Consider the following 19,842-nt stretch of genomic DNA (forward strand, 5'->3'; position numbering starts at 1 on the left):
TGGCCAGCCCTTCGATCCAGACCGGACCCAGAGTTCGGTGGCTATTGGGTCAACATGACGGGTGGCTGAGAAGCCAGTCGCGATTCTGCATTGTGCGAGTCATGTTCGGGCACTGTCTAGCTGATCTGCACCGCGATCAGCGAGGTCAAGGTCGTTGTCGAGACCCAACTCGACGACGACATTGGAACAGGTTCTGCGACTGAGCTTCCATTTCTGCACCATGATCGCCTCACACTTTGAAGCTTGCCAGTTCAGGTGACTTCCATGGTCAAGTTCACTTATCTCTGATCGTGGCTTTTTTGCCGTTCACTAGCCGACCCATGTTCGGGAAACTTAAACCCTGTGAACTTGAGGAACGTTGGATAGAGCTCCGCTCGGCTGAGAACAGCATAAGCGCCAGGGATCGGCTCAAGCGTGAACGACTTACGCAGGAGGAATCCTCGATTGGCCGTTGCCAGGAAAACGTGGACTGACTCGACTTCACGCCGACATTGCAGATCAATAAGAGTGAGGCAAGCCCCGACCGGGGACATTGGATTGAGGTTAAAACGACGTTTCCAGTATGCAACAGCCCCCTGGAAGTGCCACGCCAGATCTCAAACGCTCTTCGCAGGGACGGCAGCTTGGTGGTTGATAGCCGGCTCTTGCAAGATAGAGGAAGTACTATGCACACGCAGTAAGCGGGTAACTGCGGGTACAGTCGCAGTGCAGATCGATGTATTATCAACCCCAGAACGAGATCTGCGACACCATTTCAATCGCTTTCAGGCAAGTCAAGACATGGGAGATATCCCATTACTGCCCAAGAATCCGCCCAATGCAGGACGCTTAAAGCAATGGCGGGAAGGCCATAATGGGCGTGAGAGGTTCAATGCGCTGCCCTGTGAGTTTCGCGCATGCATGTACATCCTCAGCAGTCATGCAAACAAGTGAGGTTGGCGCCAGGACGGCTGACTATGTTGCTTCGATTGTAGGAGGGCATGATACCAGCATTGCCTGAAGCTCTTCGTTCTGTTTGTTATTGTCGCGGTTCTGGGCGGCGGACCGGCGTGTTGGCTCCTCGGCTTGTCGATCGTCCGACACAGCCTTGCCGCCTCTGATTGGTCCAACAATGGTCAACTGGACAAGCATATTGCCAGGTTACCGTGTGTGCAGCAGCGGGACCGCCGCGTAAGCGAGTTTACCTCTGTGTTTGGCCTTGTTGGGGTCCTGAAGACTCAGAGACAGAGACAGAAGGTATGTGCCGATCAAGATCAAAGTCTAGAGTCGTGACGTGGATGGCTGATAATCGAAGTGGACGAGCCGAGCCGGCTTCGTGGGCCTTGCGCCGATACAATTCCTGCCAGATAGGTGACAACATCTAGGTCATACGGTCGGTCCGCTTGCGCTGCAATACATCTCTTTGAGCTGAGGCTGGACGGTGGCCAGCAACTAGTTTACCATGAATGACGGGAATCAGATCTTCGAGGCCCTCAGACACCGCCCTGGGAAGAAAAAGCAGCCAATTATGCTTTGGAAATATTGACTTCGCAGCAGTGTCTGGACCTGTGGCTCCTCCGTGGAGTGTGTAAATTGTTCTCATGTAGGCAGCAGTATGCATATTGAAAGGTTTCGCCACTTCTAACAGGTCAGTGGAACCCGGGAGTCGTGGAAATTCATAAGGCTCCTTTGGCAGTAGGCATATGTAAGGTTGGGACTTTTTGACTGGAGACAAGGTGATACGACAGTGCAACCTTCGCTGCAACCCCTCAAAAGACTCTAGAACCCAATCCCAGGGAAGGACGCAGTGTAATCGTCCACGTGTGCAAGCAGGAGACGGCCGTCCAGGGCAACAAGAGATGACGGCGGCGCTTCGTCTACCTTTGCGTTACTTTGAGCGGGACGAGGACAGGTCCACCCTCTGAGGCTGGGGCCGTCATGCATGGCAATGCATGGTCCAGCGGCGCATTGAGAGGGACTGCCCTCTGACAGCTTCTGCATGCGTTGTGTAGCACGTACTGCGGAGAGCCGCCCTGTGTCCTGGAGTAGTTCTATACAGTGCTGATCGATATGCTTGAAGGAGACACCACAGAGGTATTGCCCGGTCACTTGGTAGGAGGGTGTGTAAGAGGTCTGTCGATCAAATACTCTTCTGTCGGACACCGACAAACTGACCTCATTACGATCCGAGAAATGAGACTCGGTCGACCGCCGGCAGGCCCATGGAAACGCCACAGGGGCACTCTGTATGCCGGATAGTCACTGAGATGGCAGCCTTCGAGAGCGGGGTCCGAGGAAGGAAATTGGTAGAGGTGCAGCGAGTGGAGATGTTGTTGAACCCGCTTGCGGTGGGATAGGGCATGTTGAGCGCATTGCAATTCCCAGTCGTTGAGCCCGGGGCTGGTTGAAATGGATGAGATGAATGATGGACGGTTCGTCTGATGGAGGATGGAGGATGCTTGAGGACCATGAAAGTGAGGCGAAAGGGGGCGTCTGCCTGCGCCTGCGCTGATTGGTGGGATATCCCTGGCCTGGTTCAGCCATCGGCGCCGGCGAGACACCTCTGACCAAAGACATCTAGAGACAAGGCAACCATTAGAATGGAACCCCTTTACAAGAAACTTCAATGTCATTCTTCTTCCTGCTGCTGGACTTGTACTGCGCCGAAGCTCCGTTGCTTCTGGGCTGAGACAAGCGGCAATTGGCTAACGCCATTGTGCTGCCGTGCACCGGTCGCCGAAAGCCTTATATGACCATCCTCGAGGCTGCTGTTGATGCCAGTATGGTTCTCTTCTTCATGGCAAGACTTCGACAACAATAACACACACCTTCCAGCCTGTATAAGCGCTGGTCCAAGACCGTCCGATATCTTCCCTTCTTACGTTTTGTGACTGCTGTCCAACACCCTTTGGCACCAATGCCTCAGCCCACAGGATCCGTACAGGAATACTGGTTACCTGGCTACGGCCTCTCACGACACATTGTGCTTCGACAGCTGCAGTTCTTCCTGGGCCCTTCTGCCACAGTCAGACCATACTCCTACCATGTATGAACACATATCCTCTTGCTCCCGAACCGCAAGCTCATCAAGAACCAGGGTCGAGAAGGCTATCTGATCAATGGAACTCCTTTGACAAAGGTACGATGGCAGAAGCCCTGAATGCGCAACATCTCAATGGATGTAGGAACAAATCGAAGATCTCCGACGGCAGTCTCGTGAGTACGAAAGACAACAGACCATTCGCATGTCTGGCAAAACCATTGCATCCACGGATGCAGTCGAACCCGATATCAATGAGCTGGTGGTCGTGACTGTCAGCCGGCGCAGTGGTCCTGTATACGATTCAAAGTCCTACTCCCCGTATCAGCGGGCCCGATGACATGGGCAACGTTGATGGTCGGGAATTTTGCTTCTGATGATTGGATCTTGAATGCGATCTCTTTCGTGTGGCTGAGTGGCATGAATATCCAGCGGGCCACATACAGTGCCTGTCAACAATCCTGCAGATCAAAGCACGCCGCTGAATCGTCCAGTCGACGGTGGTTGGAAATACAAGCACTTGATCTGCCAGACGGGCCAAGCACCTGCACGATCGTGGTACCTTGGCGAAGAGTGTATTGAGGAGCGTGCCACAGCAGCTGTATCGGGGGTCATGCCGAGAGAATGAATCGGCTCCAGATCGCTGGAAGAAGGATGTTGTATTATGGCTGTCATTCGCGGAAGACCTAAGCAAGTTTGCTGTTTGTGGTGTGACTGTAGATGGGCGGATCGACTTTGAGGGCTGGTGCGGACAAGCAGCCTGGATGACTCAACGAACTCAGCTGTCGAAGTCGGAGACTTGGTAGAATGTATCCGGGAATCATTAGACTTGACTACTGTCCGTTCGAGCATATCCTTTGGAATCCCAATAGGTCGTTTTATGACCCTCTGTAGGTAGTGTAGGTCCACGGTCCAACCAGAACAGGCACATGATAATGTCTTTCCCCCTTTTTGACGTAGAACTTGACCTCGACCTCGGGCCAGAAGCTCTCGATTCCCTTCTCTTCATACCACCGGCCGACATCGAACTTGATACTCCAAGGGATGCGTTCCCCCGCAGCAAACCTCTCCATGATGTCGGAGAGAGTCACGCTCGAAGGCGAGCTCCATTCCTTGACCCGACCGTCGTCGTTGGTGACGGCATGGAAGTTCACATTGGTCTCTGCCGACGTGGACTTCGATAACAGGGTGAGTGTGGCTTTGAGGCCGGCAGCAGGCGTCCCGGAGAGGGTATTGAGTACGTGGCAGGTGATAGGAGATGCCATGTTGCGCCGTGTCGAACGGGGAGGTGAGAATAGTTACTGTGACAAAGAGCAGAGAACAGCCGTGGAACGCAAATACTGTACTACTTTAAGTAGAGCAGAAGAAGACGAAGAGGAGGATGGGACACAATAAATCCTTTTGCAGTGCCGCATGGGATTCGGTCGGAGGAGGCCGACGGCATTTTATTCTTTTGAGGGGCAGTGGGTTGGAGGTGGCCGGTCGTACAATGGTTACGTCAAGCTACATTGGCAGATAAGATAAGCAGTTGTACTGTGGAACATTGTGGTCAGAAGCGTAGAGATCACGAGGCTGCACTAAACCGTTTTGCAAGTGTTGTAAACAAAGTGAATCAGACCTCTGATTGGCCGGTGAGCCTGCCTTAATACAAGGCTGAGTGAATACATCCTGGAATACGTACTTTATAGATCAAATCCGCGGACTTTCCTCCAACAATCGAAGGCGCACATATGGGCGTATACCTGAACCTTCACGTCTACGCTCGTGCTCTGCATTGCATGGATATGGTTCCTTCGGGGACCAGAAACCCATAATCCAAAACCTAACCGAGGACACTAACGGTTCTTACCGACTGTGAGGCGGGGTCAACTCCAATGCGCGAGATTTTTAGCTCTTGACTTGGATGGGGTTCAATCCACGAGTGGTGCCAGTCTGACTTTATATTTCGTGCAGGGGCAGGCCTTGTGGGTGAAGTGTGCTAAGGCTAGTGAGTCCAGTGACTTCATGTGACATGCAACGTGCCAGACTGGAGGACTCACGTGTTATCGTTTGGACGTGGATTCATATGAAACAAGAGAACGCTATGCCATTCTGAAAAGGCCCTGGATTGTTGGGGATGGAACTGAGGATCAAGCCTCTTGGGCCCAAGGGACCTGCTCAAGGCAACAATTTCACTGACGCGAAACCCGAACCTATCTTGGATTCTTGGACACAACCTTGTCTACCCACGTCGGACTAGGACATGTCTTCTTCCTCTTCCCCCTCATAGTCAATTTCGCCCAGGGCTTGGTATTCCTCCTCAACATCCAAAGGCGGCAAGTGGGCGTTTTCCTGGCGTAGTATGTAGCGCCTCATGAGCCACGGCAGGTATTCAGTCACCTGATATTTGACGAAGTCCCGAGTAGGGATCGAGAACACGTCATCCAATTCGTCCAGAGTCTTGAGTCTGGTTTCGGGAACGAGAAGAAAGACCAGGATGACGGCCACAATATTGAGTCCAGCATACAAGGCAAACGCACCTTGCGGCTGCAGAGCTGAGAGGATTTGTGGAAACGTAAGTGAGAGCACAGACGCCCAGAAAGAAGCGGTTGCCACTGCAAAGCTCATACCAATCTCCCGATGCGACAGCGGGAAGACTTCAGCTGAGTAAGTAAATGGGACGGGACTGGATGCGGTTAGCACTGCAGTCAATATCGGCTTGGGCAATGTCTTACCCCATCCCGGGCGAGTATAGAGCACAGAAGAGGTAGATGAGCGTTGCAACAAGTCCGAAATGTGCAACACTCTCGGTGGGGATTTTAAAGCTTAGTCCAGCTCCGAGCATTGTTACAGCCATCAGCGGTAAGGTTAAGAGTAGCAAGGAACGCCGGCCGAACGTGTCCATGGTCAACACTGCGGGAAATCCGCCGATGAAATTGACAAAACCGAAGATGCAAGAGGCAAACAAAGCTCCGGATGTGGAGAACCCAGCCTCGGTGAAGATCTGTTGCAATGTTAGCCTGTGCTAAAAGATTCCCGTTAGGGCGAACCTCGAGGCAGTTCTGATCTTGGGGCATGGTCGATCGACTTACAGTTGACGAATAATAAGCAATAATGTTGACTACATTCACTCATGTCAGCCCACGAAACCGAGTGGAAAGGGCCACATACTTCCACAAAGCTGCTGTGACAGCATCACGACATAGGACGCCGTAGTAGCCCGTCGGATGCGACGAATTGTGAAGAGTTCGGCAATCTTCCTCACCCTGGTAGCTTGTTCCCATCCTCCTAGCATTGAACGAGCACGTCTTTGCAGGTAGGTGGAATATATTTCCTTTGCAGCCTGCAGGTCACTGTTGCGCAGCTGGCGAAGAGAGTGAAAAGCAAGATCGTATCTCTGTCCGTTCTTGATAAACCACGGCGGCGACTCGGGACACATATATACCATGAGGAGCAGAGGAATAGTAGGTATGACAGGTCCGGCGAGCTGAAGTCTCCAGGCTGTGTCTCCAAACTACATAAGTCTTTAGCCATTGGACCTCAAAACCTTCAGGCTTCTTGGTAGGGACACCTACTCCATACGCCGCAGCATTCGTAACGAACCCCACAAAGATTCCAAAAGCTGTCCACAGCTGCCATGAGACAGCTAGGCCTCCTCGGATCGTTGATGGCGCGCATTCCCCTGCATATACCGACACAGTACTGGCATTGATGCCCAGACCGGTGCCCAGAATAAAGCGGAAAAGTAGAAGCTGCGGCCAGTTCTGACTGAGCGATGACCCTGTATTAGAAATAAGGCATAGAATGCTGCCAATCACAACCGCCCCGCGTCGTCCCAGTCGAGTGTTGATGGGATCTGACAGCCAAGCACCTCTTAGAAAATCAGCATGGTGCAGTGATAATGGACTGAGCAGCTTACAGAAGGCACACACTAAGGTAGATACCACTGTTGATTAGTCCCAATAGAAAGGCATCGTGCTTGCTGTTCGAATCGATGCCGAATGCCTTTGGCATTCCCAGATTCGCACCATTCATCCCAGTTTGGGCCCAGCCCTGTTCGACAGCTCCCAGAGAGCAAACGAGGATTGTGAAATAGAGCATTTTCGGTTGTCTCCATTTGTTCTCGGTCTCGTCTTGTAGTGCCTGTGCTTCCGAGGTCGTCATGCCGGGAACACTGTCCAAGTCGACCTCCCCATGGATGATGGTTGCAGCCTTCTCGAACACTTCGGTATACCGGGCTAAATGATGCTCTTCTGTAAAGGCATGAGCATCAAGGACGCTACCTGAGGTCGAAGGATATCCCTGAGACTGGACATCACCTGTAGACGTATCGCGTCGCGAAGGCGAACCAGTTGAAACAGGATCTACCGATTCGTGGTGATCTGCGATAGGTTTCGACATCACGGCGAGATACCGATTTGTCATTCCTCACTCCGCGATGCGCGTCATCCTGCGCTTGATGCGTGAATATCGAGAAAAGGAGCTGGCAGAGGACTTGACAGTATTCCGAGAGTAGAATTAGAGTTGGGTCCCGTGCGGTCAAATGCTCAGCGCTGCACCGAAGTGAACGCTCCTTCCCCTTTATGTCGTCTGACCTGGACATGGCGCAGCCTTGCGTGACGTGTCTGCCCAATCAGTGGCACCGCCAGATCATGGTAGCGGCGCCCTTCAAATTCCATTAGGCGGTGGATACACCTACGTTGAAGGAGAACGCCTATTGTATCAACCTTACGGACTGTTACCTAGATACTAGATAGGTACCACATCATTTTGGCCTTTCTACTTATCTTGTAAGGTGGCTCGAAGAGCTGGGGTGAGGTGTATTCCGCTGGAGTATATGGTGAATGACGCAGTTACTGCGGCGGACCACAGGCCACAAATCTGGCAGCTGCGATTTCTACACATTTGATTGAATTCACTTCTGACTTCCACCTGATGCTCTTCCTGTAGCTGTTCTCGTCTTGGGCCAGAGGCTCTTATTCTGCACCTCCTTAGCAGCCATTTTGACCACACCAGTGCCTGCTGGTTGATGTTCTTCCTGTGCGGAAGGGTCATTCATCTCGATCGTTGTCTGAAAGGGACGACTCCCTCCCATCTATTCGGCTAAATCGCTTAGACAATCCCTCAGAAACTTCCCTGCGAGATAAGCCATATCTGACTTGTTACTGAGATGGAGGAGGCCTTCGATGCAATACTCGCACCTCATTCTGGCCAGGATCCTTTCGTCCTCGACGGTCGACCATTCTGCGTTCCTCCGCCGTCGAGGTGCATGCAGCTGACTCACAAAGACGTATCCCGCACGACTGAACGACTGTATCAACACTAATGTCCAGGGCTCTGACAATAATGCAACCTGGTTGACAGGATATGTAAACTCACGAGCTGCGGGAAAAGACAAAGCAGAGCCATACAAAGAGCATCGGCACAATTCGGATATGGCGATGGCATCTTTCCGTCTCATGTCATTCGACAAGTCAGACATCTGCCGTGACCTTTTTCGTGCTGGATGACTCAATCCAGCCTGGTCCATCTCCTCAATGACATCGGCGAGCAACATGGCTCCAAGGTGCCAATGCCCTGCAAGTATCAGGTACCATGATTGGATGCGAGCTGGAAGATTGTGATGCCCGCGCATGCAGTGAGTAATGAACTTTCCGAATGAACTGTTCCAGAACATGTACACACTCAAGGCCTTATCCACTGCCTGCTCGAGCGCTTCGCTGCCAGCCCTTCGGGCCATCAACTTTTGGATGTGGCCTACCTTGCGGAAAAGTAACACTTTCACAGGAGCAGCATCACATAAGACCGCAGCCGCATCGTCCAAGCTGTAGGAATGTTGTTTTACTTCGTGGTCATCAAAGTCTTGATCTTGGAGAAAGAGGTCATCCCAGATATCAGGGGTTTGAAGTTGCTGTTTCGGTTTCGGTTTCCGTGGACGTAATCCGGCATCCCAGCCATCAAGATCGATGCCTCGGGCGGATGAGTTGGACAAGCCACCTGAAGACTCCAAAGTTGATTCCCATGGGTCCGAAGATTCAATACTGGTGTCTTCATCTGGGACAACTGGAGGGCGTCGAAGGATTGCAGCAGTGAGCGTATCGAACATTATCGCCAGCCAGGACAGGAGCCGGAAAGTGTCCCGATGTTCGCGGCTGAGAACTATGCTTGCTGCACAAGCTCGAGTCCCTTCCCATTGAGATCCATCCGGCGACCGTACTGTCTTCCTCGCGTTTTTTCGATTGTACTGCTCCAACTTCCATCGAGAGGATATAAGCTGTCTCGATGCAGCTTCAAGAAACACGGGAGGTCCATCCGCACTGAGTATCTCCTGAAGAGCGTCCCACCTCGAATCCAACCCTTCACTGTGAGCAGCAGAAACACCACAGTCAGATGGAGAGGTTGGTGCCAACTGTATGCTCTCAGCACGAGGCTTCCAGCTCCTGGTTAGAGTCCAGTCTTGAGGGTTGAGTGGTCGTTGAGTGAGAGAAAAGATGATGTTTGCGAAGGCGACCCTGTAGGATTCAACACCAGCGGCGTCCTGTAACGCTTGACGGGCTTGATTCCACAATGTTTCTTGTACAGACCTACCGAATTCGTTTGCGGTTGGGAGATTCATCTCCTCGTGAACACTTGAGGTGGCAGCAAAGGACGAGGTGTGATGGCGAATACCACCCCTGTCACCAGCTTGGGCCCATTGAACACCAAAAGCCATCACCGCTGCATTGAGAGCCCTTTCTGCCATTGAGTTTTCTTTACTCGATAACCTCCTTCCAGGTAAATTGTTGATGGCTTTATCCAGATTGCACACCCGCTGGTAAATTCGATTTGACCATTGTGGACCCGACACATTGGCGAGTCCATTGGTGCCGCTATGTGTGAGCGTATATGGGCAATTCCTCTCCGTCAACCAGCACGAGAGAGCATTCTCCATGCTGTCATGATACACACGCAACCAGTTTTGGGCCAACAACCATCGATTTGTTTCTGATGACAAAGTAGTCTCGGACAACAGAGATGGAGGCAAATCGTCATCTAAAACAGTTGGGGCTGAGCTATATCTTGGTGTTGTGAGCAGGAGCGTATCTGGAGACCATGGATCCGTCGAATATAGCTCTTGGTCTGCTCCCTTATATTGCTGATTCTCCAGAACCATCTCTTCTGGATCCTGGACATTTTCCACCAAACGCAGCACGGGTTCGTTTCCCGGCCACGATCTGGAATCAAGCTGAAAAGGAGGATTATTGGTGGGGGTGAAGGAGGTTTCCCAACCCACTGCTTGTGTGTCTGTTGCGAAAGAGTCCAGAAATTGCCCCTCGCTTACCCCTTGGTCGAAGAGTATCTCAGGCGAACCCCAAATATCGAACAACTCGGGATCATTGACGTGCGCGACATTCAGATTTTGTGTTCCGACGTCTGAGAACAAGTCAGGGTCGCTCTCAAGCGTGGACGGGTACGTCGACTGTTGGGTTGAGAACTGAGTTTCGGACCTTTCCTTCGCCGTATCGCCGTCATTGCGAGATTGCAGCTTCTTCTTGATACCTTTGGTCGCTCTGGGCAAGGCACATTCCAGCCAGTCGAAGGTACAATTGCGACCGGCTTTCTGGCAGTTGGAACACTTGGCTGCCGGGGCTCGAGGTTTTCCTTGATGAGGATCGTATCGGGCTATGGACGCAGTCCCTGCGACGGTGTCCAAGTGTGTCTGTTCTCTCATGAACGCCGCATCGCATGCTCGTTTGCCTTTTCGGCACTGGTCACAGCTGCTGTGTTGTCGTCGGCGAACCCTCTTGATAACGACATTCCGTTGGTCCATATTTGATCTGATGGAAATTACTGCCACGGCAGGGAAACAGTGGACTCAGGTTTCTCAAAAGATGATGACAGCTTGTGCCGCTGTGTCCTGTTCTAGCTCTGGCAGACCAAATCCAGCGTCATACCGCCCCTTCTCAGCAGTCGTCATCTGGTGGCGCTTTTTGCGACCCCGCAACAATCACAATAATGCACAACGTGGGGAAAAGGAGAGCAGCAGTTAATTGATCGTTCGATACACTCGAGGCATCTAATTATACTGCAACATTACTTTTCAAGGCACCAAAGAAGACTGCTGCAGAATCTCCTATACTGCAGCAAGCCCTTGTCGACATTTGGGTAAGCACGAACTACACAGTGACAGAAAACAACTGAACGGAAACCGAGAAAAGGTCTGGTATCGACCAACGATCCGAACAGTCTGCACTGTTTGTTCCCCTCAGCCTTATCCACTAGAATTCGGCCGTCGACGCCTGCTGGTGAGATATTCCCTTTCTTCCATAGTAGGTAACGGACACCCAAGTCCAATGTGCTCGACGAGGTAATGTGCTAGGGAGCTCTGGATTCGATGGTCACCGTGACATGGAACTACTAGTGTAACATGCTGCAGCAGAAAGACATTATCATTATCCATTCACGCACGCAGAGAGTGGCGGTGAGACCTGCATCGCGGACCTTTCCCTTCCATTCCGACCAGGACAGGTCAGGGATCTGAAGGCCCATGGGCTTCTGCAGCACGAGCTCTACCCTGGTTTCGGCGCTGCTTCCTGCAGACTAGGCTTGGGCCATGATTATCCGCCATGTGCGGCCCTGGTGGCTGTCAATATCTCTCAGTCCAGGTATGCCCCGAGCCTTGCCTACATATCAGGGACATCATGAGAGAATGCCCGAGGAGATGGCGACTACTTGCCGACTCGGGCCGTGGACGTGAGACGTTCCGTCAGCAATCAGACCCTCCGTGTCATGTATGGCCCTGGTGGCGGTCAATCTCTCTCAGCCTCGATATCAACTCTCGCCCTATCCGAAGCAAGTCCAGAACTGTAAAATGGTTCCCTTTATTCGCCTTTTTGATTCTTTAACACAAATCTGTTTTTGGTCTGTGACTCCACAGGTCTCGGGGGTGCCATCCCTCCACCTTCCATACCCTCCACCCTTTCCATCCCACAAGCTATTTGTGCCCGACCTGGACAAACTGGGCCACGTGACAGAGGCACAACGGCCCACGAAATCTGCGGGCAGACTGTAGATGTCTTGACACTTTCCCCTTTCCCCAAGGTCCACCACCCTTCAAACTTGCCTTGGATGACTTTGGATGCCACAACTTTTCCATATGAAAACAAGGAAAAATGGGTAAATCCCGTGCCCATTGACGACACTCGTGGCGTAGGCTCGCGGGCGCGAGAAAATCCGCGTAGAATCGTACATGTGTAAAGGGAAAACGGTTCGGTAAGAAAAGTCCACGGGAAGACAGCCACAAGAACGGCGTCGAGGAGAAGGCAATAAGTTGTTCTCCGCCGGATGCGGCGTGCGATGGGTTCCGCTCTCTGACAGACCCTCACATCATCTGGTCTTGCGTCATGCCACCAGTAGCTTCTTGTCCTTCCATTGCCTCGTTGCCATTGGCGTTGGTGTATTTGACATAGGACAGTCCGAGGGGACGGCCGCCATACATGTAGCCAGTGAACTTCGCTGAGGAAAGTGTTAGCTATGATCAATGCTGGAAGACAGGAAGAGGACTCACAGATAGCCATCTCAGCATTGTCGGGACTGTCGAACTCCACCACGCCTGATCCCCGGGATCGTCCACTCGGTTCGTACTGGATCTCAGCGCGCTCCACCTTGCCGATTGTGGTGAAGAGCTCAACCAAGTCTTCGTTACTGGTAGACCATGGTAGCTGCGACGAGGTTAGCCTGAGCGGAAACTCTTCGCTACAGAATACTCACGTTTCGGACATAGATGGTCTGGCTCTTCTCTCCTCCAGAGGTTGCAAAATCGGTGAACGGGTTGGGAGCGACCGGTTCGTGACTAGCAGGGCCGGGACCCATGGGGGGACCGCCGCCACCGCCACCAGCACCATAGCCACCACCACCTCCGTAGCCGCCACCTCCGTAGCCACCACCACCTCCGTAGCCGCCTCGCGCGAAGCCGCCACCGCCAAAGCCACCGCGACCGCCAAAGCCGCCTCTGCCACCACCGTAGCCGCCTTGGAAGCCACCACGCATGCCAAAGCCGCCTTGGAATCCTCCGCGGCCACCATGGCCCATGCCAGGACCACCGCCTGCGTAACGGTCTTCGCGGACTTCGAGGGCGCGACCGTGCCAATCATAACCGTTGAATTGTTGAATGGCGTTGCGGGCGTCGTTTGGAGATTCGAAAGCGACAATACCGGTTCCTTTGGGACGTCCAGTGGCGTCGACGTGGACATCCGCTCGGATGACACCACCTTCCTGCGCTGGGGAGAGTGAGATTATTGTCAGTTTGCCATGAGATGCAGGGGACATACCAGCCTGTCTGAACAAGTCCTTCAGATCCTGCCAACCGACATTGAAGGGGAGCTGTCACGTAGATGTCAACAATTCCTGCCTTGTGTTAACAGTCACGGAGGAGGGAAGAACAAACATTGGAGACGTAGAGCTGGCGGCCTCCACCGCCACCACCACCACCACCGCCCATGCCACCACCCATGCCGCCGTAGCCTCCGCCGTAAGCGCCACCTCTTGGGCCACCACCAAAGTCTCCGCGGTTGGAAGGACCGGTGAAGCGTGGCTCAGTTTCGCGATCCTGATCGAGAAATACCATTGTCAGTGATGAATACTAACAAGGGTCCGTGTTGATCGGAGAATACGTACCTCTCGGACATAGACGAGACGACCCATGAGGCTCTGATTGCTTAGAGTTTGGATTGCTTGTTGGGCTTGTTCCCTAGTTGCGTATTCCACAATCCTGGAAAAAGGTCAGCAATGTTGTCGACGATAATAGGAATCAGAGTGCACTCACCCGCATCCCTACATAAACCCGTGGACCAGGTCCAACCCGTCAATCCAACGTCCAACAAAAGTAACCAGAAAGGAAGACCAGCAGAACCAGCCGCATCACACAATGGCGCCCACCTTCGACATTCCATTCGGAAGAAGTAAGACATCGGCGAAGAGAACTTCTCCAGCTGAACCCAAGCATCAGTAGGTGAACGAGACCTGACAATGGTAGAACAAGACTAACCCTGTCTCATGAAATCTTTGAGATGATGCCATTTGACGTCGTAAGCCAAATTGCCGACATAGACACGGCGGTCTTGCTGCGAAGACTCGCGAACCGATTGCATCATTTGTTCTTTTGCCACAGATCGGTCTTCAATAGATCTAGGTCCGCCACCTCTACCGCCGTAGCCTGACCCTGCGTATCCCCCAGATGGGTTCGGTGCACTGCTCATGGGACTGCGAGATCGACGTTCACTGCGACGATGATCCTCTCCTCGACTGCGAGAGCGACTACGAGGGGAATAGGAGCGTCGGCTTCTTCGCGGACTGCGCGATCGGCGACGAGGTGAACGAGAACGGTCTCTCTGCAACGAGTTAGAAAAATTGGTTGGCAAAAGTGACCATGACGCGCGAGAAACGAGGTTGATTTTATATGTTGCGCCAGTGAATCCCAACCCGCATCGCATGTGAAAGTGAATTCCACATGAATTTTGGGCAGACACGAAGATGGTGAAAGCCACTTCACCGCGTCCTGTGCTCGAAGTGAAGGGCCCAAGGCGCCAGGTGGACCCAGACCCGATTGGGCAGGAAATTGAAGTGAGGTGAATCTATCGTTCCGGCACCATCTGGACTGTGGCTGCTTCCGATCTGTGCTTGCGACAAAAGGATCGTGTCACTTACTACTCGGTCAGAAATGTTAGCCAGCTTCCTCCCTCAGCTCCGAGAAATCAAGAACAAGAAAGAGACGGTGAAGGTGATGTGAGCAAGGTATGAAGTTGATGCAGCGGAGGAGGAGAGCATGTGAGGGCAGGAAAGGTAATAACTGGTGGCCTGGTCAAAGCAGACGACCACAGGAAAGGGCTAGACTGGGGCACAGGATTGATGAAGGAGACGCACCCATGATTATCGATTGCCGAGAATGTCTTCTGCGGCTGGCTTCAACTGTTGACTCTACGAGATCAGGATCGCATGCACGAAAATGCAGGAGGGGAGGGGGAGAGGCCAGCTAACAAGGTTTCCCGAGTAGGACAAGGGCTGTCCGGCGTGCTCGCAAGACGCAAACGCCTCGATTTGTCTGGGTGGAGCGCGTCTCAGGGCCGCAAGAGTCGGATGCGTGGGCGACAAGACTTGTCTGACAGAGCCTCCTAAGGGGCAGTGTCGCGAAATGGCTTACTGTTGTGCCTCGTCCGATGAAATTTTCGCTCGAGGGACAACCACAGCTTTTGCGGGGCACGAACGAAAGCAACTTAGAGCGACCAGCGGCTTGACGCTGTACGCAGGAGTCGGTCCTGGAGGGCGGAAGCTGATATGGTGCGGAGATGGTTTCGCCGTTTCGCAGCGATGATGGAATCGAAATCCTCTATGACCACAGGTCAGTCAACTTGGTCAGCACACGGGTTTGCCTCAACGCCAGTGGGGATCTTGTCTTCGACTTCTTCTTGACAAAGACCAGCCGGGGGATGGTGGTTGAGAGGTGTTCTTGTGCCCTCCTCCTTCTTCCACCCTGCGGGAGTCTAACCAACCAGAAAGAACAATCACAGAGACCCGAAGTCTTCTGCGTCGAGATGTGCTGCGGCACAAGAGGGCTTGTTCGGAGGTGCGACCCAATGGGGATTGCCTATGATGGGCGTGAGGATCTAGGAGGTCTAGGAGGGGATGGTGATTCGCGTCAGCAAGAGTCCAGACAGGGCAGGCTTTGTTCTTCGGGGCCTAAGGGCGGGAGAAGCATTACCAGGCCAGGGTCCGGCGGTCGAATGAGTTGCGAGTAACAGATGTCGGGCGACGGTAGGGTTAGGATGTTTGGAGCGTTCGATGCCAGTGCCAGTTGGGCTGCAGCTAAAGAAAGGTTGAGGTTGTCGCAGTTGCAGTGTGACGGGGGAAGCTGTTGGCTGTTGTTCTGAAGGCACGTCGTCTGAGTGGGTGACGGCCTTGGCGCTAGCGAACTCTTGACTGCCAGTGGCGCCTTTTCGCCCGATGACCGCGGAGTGCGTCGTAGAAGTAGGAGGTGTGCAGTTCAATGTACGTAGTGGACGAAGTAGCAGCAGTAGCAGCAGGACTAGCAGCCTGCCACTTGCTGCAGTGTCTCCAAAAGATCCCATCTTGTTCACACCTCAAGCACTGGCATAGTCCAAGTCGAAGTGGCACACCCTCACCCTCGCAACCCCCCGTCTGCACATCACCATCCGCCTCAAATCCACTTTTCCCACCTCCCCTGTTGTTGCTGCTGCTGCTGATGACAGGGGAGATCAGCACCTCGAGAGAACAAGCTCCGCTTCTGGTTCAAGATGCTTCCCTATCGTTGTGTCCGCTCGCCTGTCTACGCCGACATCGCATGCGCCAGAGACATTCTCTCGTATCGAGTACTAAGTAGAGCCGACTACGTATCTTCAGACCGATCTACTACACTACCTACTATGCCCGCTGGCTTAGATACAGCCTTTGGCCGTTGCCGGTCGGCGGGACCGCTTCAACGCATGTCCGGATGCACTACTACACTACTTGCATCTGCGAAGATCATAACCCAACCTTTGCCCCGGCGTTCCTCCCTTGCACCAGCATGCCTGCGAAAATACCTGCAGAAGAAAACGGCACTAGGGCTGTACTCGATGCCGGTCAAGAGACGAACGCACTTAGTATTGTAGCTACTGTAGCTGAAGAGAGCATTAGGAGGGGCACTCGAACAGCCGCTACATTACTTTGAACTGAATGCTGACCTCCGCGAGAAGTGGTATAAGACGCCTTGCTCGGTGCACCCATGGCATCCGTAGTCCGACTGAGGAACACTTTGGTTCCTTATGTTTGACCATAAGGACTGTTATGCACTGGATATTGGCGATCTCGGTCCGGTCGACCAAATGTTCATATGTCAAACAAGGGTCTGCGAGAAGGAGAAAGAGCAGAGTCGGCATCCAGGTCGCGTCGTAGCTCAAACGCCAGCCGTCCCGTTGTGAAGCCTCTCATCAAATGGACTCCAACAACCACTCTCCAACGTTGGGACTATTTGTTCGTCCACCCTGTACTCTGCGTCACGCGAAGACACCATGCATGCGTATGCCGTCCATCAAGCATGCATTGATGTGCCTTGCTACACGTGCGCTTGTGGTAAAGTCATGGAGGCGACGTCCACATTGGAGGACTCGTCGTTCGGTGCAGGCGTGATCGTCACCGCGCTATACGCATATCAAGCCAGCGAGAGGCAGAAATTCGAAGCATGGAGGAAGAGGCACAGCACCGGCTTGAACGATCCACCACGCCAACTCTGAGATCCCGGAGAGTCTCAACAACCACCAACGTCGTATCTGGCGCATCACATCCCGATACTAGGTACCTTACTGCCCAATAGTGAACGGATATACTTTTCTAGCTATACACACTCTCATCTTCCATCTTCGGCAGTAGACCGTCCAACTAGCGAAAGTCGAGGCCGACAGAGATGGTGGATCAGAGTTCAGTTCTTATGGTTTTCGGCGACCTTGACACATCCATGTCCTCGCAGTGGAATATCTCGACCCGGAGGAATGTGTCCGTTTATGCTGGAGACGGCAAGGAATACGAGCAGAGAGGCCACGATTGTGAAGCCGGGAAGTCGAGGTAGGTAGGTATGTACCTAGATACCTCGGTAGATTTTGATAGACCTATACTATGTACGTACCCGGCTAGGTACAGTACTACTAGTAGTACATATATGTACCAGGTTGCATGCGCCCTCCCTCGAGCCCGGCACTGCATTGCAGGAGTTCGTGCCAAGGACCGGCAAGGCTGCGTTGGCTGCGCTGAAGCGGCCGTAGGCAACATGGCAATGTCTATATGTAGAAACAGCTTCGGAGGTCGAATTCCTGATTTGGCTGTTAGGCTTGCCCCGGCACAGAGACCGACTAAAGACAAGCCACAGACTCGGAGTACCTTTGTAATGCTGTAAATCACCCGTCGTCTCATCTGGCTTTCCACCACCGAGGAGACCAGCCCGCCGCTACCACGGCTAGCTTCCACCGCCGTTGCAAAAGTTGTGCAGCCCACGCCGCAGCCGCTGCCGCAGCCGGACTTGGACGCCATCGTAGATCGTCTCCCTGCACCGACATTATTGCCGCTTGTTCTTTCGCAGCTCGACTTTTGTACTGAGCCTACCTTATCACTGGAACGCAGCAAATCATGTCGACTGTTTCTCTCTCCTCGGCCACGCTGCTCAGGGCTTTCCGCCCGGCTTCAAACGCAGGCTGTCGTGGCCGTGTCCGGAATCACGTCCCTCGGCTCAGACGCACATACTATTCCATTTACCATCCGGAGCCTGCCCCGTATGCCGAGACACAAGACCGAATACTTTCTGCGGCAATCAAGCGCGTGCCGGAACATGGATTTTCAGAAGAGGCATTGGTGCGGGGAGCAAAAGACGCAGGATATCTTGAGGTGTCGGTGCAACTGTTTCCTCGTGGCGTTTTCGACCTCGTCAACTATCACATGGTCACGCAGCGGCTTGCTTTGAAAGACAAAGTGCATTTCTCGGAGGGTACAACGCTAGGCTTGGGTGCCAAAGTCAAGGCGTTGGCTTTGGCGCGGCTGAGAGCCAATGCGGATATCATACATCAATGGCAAGGGGTAAGCTTAAGGCTGGTCTCCCGTTGGCAGCGTCAGGCTAACAAGTAGCAATGCAGGCGTTAGGATACATGTCACTGCTTGAAAACATCCCTGCCTCCTTGGGAGAACTTAATGCCCTATCCGACGAGATTTGGTACCTTGCCGGCGATACTGCGGTCGATTTCTCCTGGTACACCAAACGAGGCTCACTAGCTGCCGTCTACGCCAGTACCGAAACATTCATGACGACTGACAACTCAAAGGATTTCACGGCCACAGCAGAATTTCTCGACCGCAGGCTGAAGGATGCGCAAGGTGTCGGTGGCACCGTAGGAGGTTTAACACAGTACATGGGCTTTTGGGCCGGCAATAGCGTCAACCTCGCCCGGTCCTTTGGGATGAAGATATAAACCTGGATGTGATCCGATCAAATGGGATCGTCGAGGATCAAGAGGATTTAGGCCATTACGGACCAAAGGTCTGTGTGACACTGACCAGTGTCTGCACCTCAGCCAAACAAGCTACCGGTGGCAGCAAATCACCTCCCTCACCTCCGTCAGCCCGATGCATTCCTGAAATGGCAAGCTTACGTTTGCTTCACGCGGTAGCGCCTGGGAGTCATTGAGAGGATCATTCAGGGCGTCCAAGACACAGCACACAAAGCTAGCCCGCACCTACGCTTGACGAACTTTGGCCCATACCGACACTCGATGGTCCATGATACTTAGCATCCACTCTGCGTGGCAGAAATGCGCTGGCCTTGAGCGCAAATGCTACTGTGCTCTGCTCAGGTTCGGGCAACACTAGGGTTTGAGGATGCCCCTGTCCCATCGATTCTATGGGCGAAGAAAGCCGGGTCTGAGCACTGAACGACCTCGGGTGCAAGGAAATGGGTGAAAGTGGACATTAGAAAGACCAGCAGCTCCAGTCTTTTCTGACTGCAACCCATCTCAACACCAATGCCACTACAAGAACATATGCAGAACTATGGCGGTTGCTCGACTTTTCAACGTGGCTTGAATGCCCGGCGGAAGTCAAAGGAGCAGCGGGAGCTTCGTCGGCTCACCAGAAGGTCTTCTCCCATTCACTAGGACTTGACTTGACTTGACTTGACTTGACTTGACTTGACTTGACTTGACTTGACTTGACTTGACGCAAGGGTTGTTCTATGGCTGGGTACCCATGCAACCGAAGCAGTCGGGGAATTTGGTTGTAATAACACTAGAACTGGCTACCCAAGGCTCTACATGAGATTTGATGTAGATGCT

General features: G+C 53.0%; 6 protein-coding genes across 6 annotated transcripts; 2 read left to right on the forward strand and 4 right to left on the reverse strand.

The window, feature by feature from the left end:
* Nucleotides 1–2,896: 2,896 nt before the first annotated feature.
* A1O1_03115 (uncharacterized protein) lies at nucleotides 2,897–3,359 on the forward strand (the record flags this gene model as incomplete). The annotated part of the gene is made up of 3 exons (XM_007724022.1): nucleotides 2,897–3,025; nucleotides 3,077–3,118; nucleotides 3,165–3,359. 3 exons carry the CDS (start codon nucleotides 2,897–2,899, stop codon nucleotides 3,357–3,359), a joined length of 366 nt encoding a protein of 121 aa, XP_007722212.1.
* Nucleotides 3,360–3,897: 538 nt separating this feature from the next.
* Nucleotides 3,898–4,284, reverse strand: A1O1_03116 (hydroxyisourate hydrolase; the record flags this gene model as incomplete). The annotated part of the gene is made up of 1 exon (XM_007724023.1): nucleotides 3,898–4,284. One exon carries the CDS (start codon nucleotides 4,282–4,284, stop codon nucleotides 3,898–3,900), a length of 387 nt encoding a protein of 128 aa, XP_007722213.1.
* A 970-nt stretch (nucleotides 4,285–5,254) lies between these two features.
* Nucleotides 5,255–7,399, reverse strand: A1O1_03117 (uncharacterized protein; the record flags this gene model as incomplete). The annotated part of the gene is made up of 6 exons (XM_007724024.1): nucleotides 5,255–5,684; nucleotides 5,734–6,002; nucleotides 6,091–6,119; nucleotides 6,170–6,512; nucleotides 6,574–6,871; nucleotides 6,918–7,399. 6 exons carry the CDS (start codon nucleotides 7,397–7,399, stop codon nucleotides 5,255–5,257), a joined length of 1,851 nt encoding a protein of 616 aa, XP_007722214.1.
* A 694-nt stretch (nucleotides 7,400–8,093) lies between these two features.
* Nucleotides 8,094–10,808, reverse strand: A1O1_03118 (uncharacterized protein; the record flags this gene model as incomplete). The annotated part of the gene is made up of 1 exon (XM_007724025.1): nucleotides 8,094–10,808. The coding sequence occupies one exon, from the start codon at nucleotides 10,806–10,808 to the stop codon at nucleotides 8,094–8,096; it is 2,715 nt and encodes a 904-aa protein (XP_007722215.1).
* A 1,551-nt stretch (nucleotides 10,809–12,359) lies between these two features.
* Nucleotides 12,360–14,235, reverse strand: A1O1_03119 (uncharacterized protein; the record flags this gene model as incomplete). The annotated part of the gene is made up of 8 exons (XM_007724026.1): nucleotides 12,360–12,493; nucleotides 12,546–12,699; nucleotides 12,749–13,257; nucleotides 13,309–13,360; nucleotides 13,425–13,586; nucleotides 13,655–13,748; nucleotides 13,902–13,968; nucleotides 14,025–14,235. 8 exons carry the CDS (start codon nucleotides 14,233–14,235, stop codon nucleotides 12,360–12,362), a joined length of 1,383 nt encoding a protein of 460 aa, XP_007722216.1.
* A 3,916-nt stretch (nucleotides 14,236–18,151) lies between these two features.
* Nucleotides 18,152–18,984, forward strand: A1O1_03120 (uncharacterized protein; the record flags this gene model as incomplete). The annotated part of the gene is made up of 2 exons (XM_007724027.1): nucleotides 18,152–18,595; nucleotides 18,652–18,984. The coding sequence occupies 2 exons, from the start codon at nucleotides 18,152–18,154 to the stop codon at nucleotides 18,982–18,984; spliced, it is 777 nt and encodes a 258-aa protein (XP_007722217.1).
* Nucleotides 18,985–19,842: the final 858 nt, after the last annotated feature.

Source organism: Capronia coronata (genome assembly GCF_000585585.1).
Source record: "Capronia coronata CBS 617.96 chromosome Unknown acBCG-supercont1.2, whole genome shotgun sequence".
In the NCBI taxonomy this organism is placed as follows: Eukaryota; Fungi; Ascomycota; class Eurotiomycetes; order Chaetothyriales; family Herpotrichiellaceae; genus Capronia; species Capronia coronata.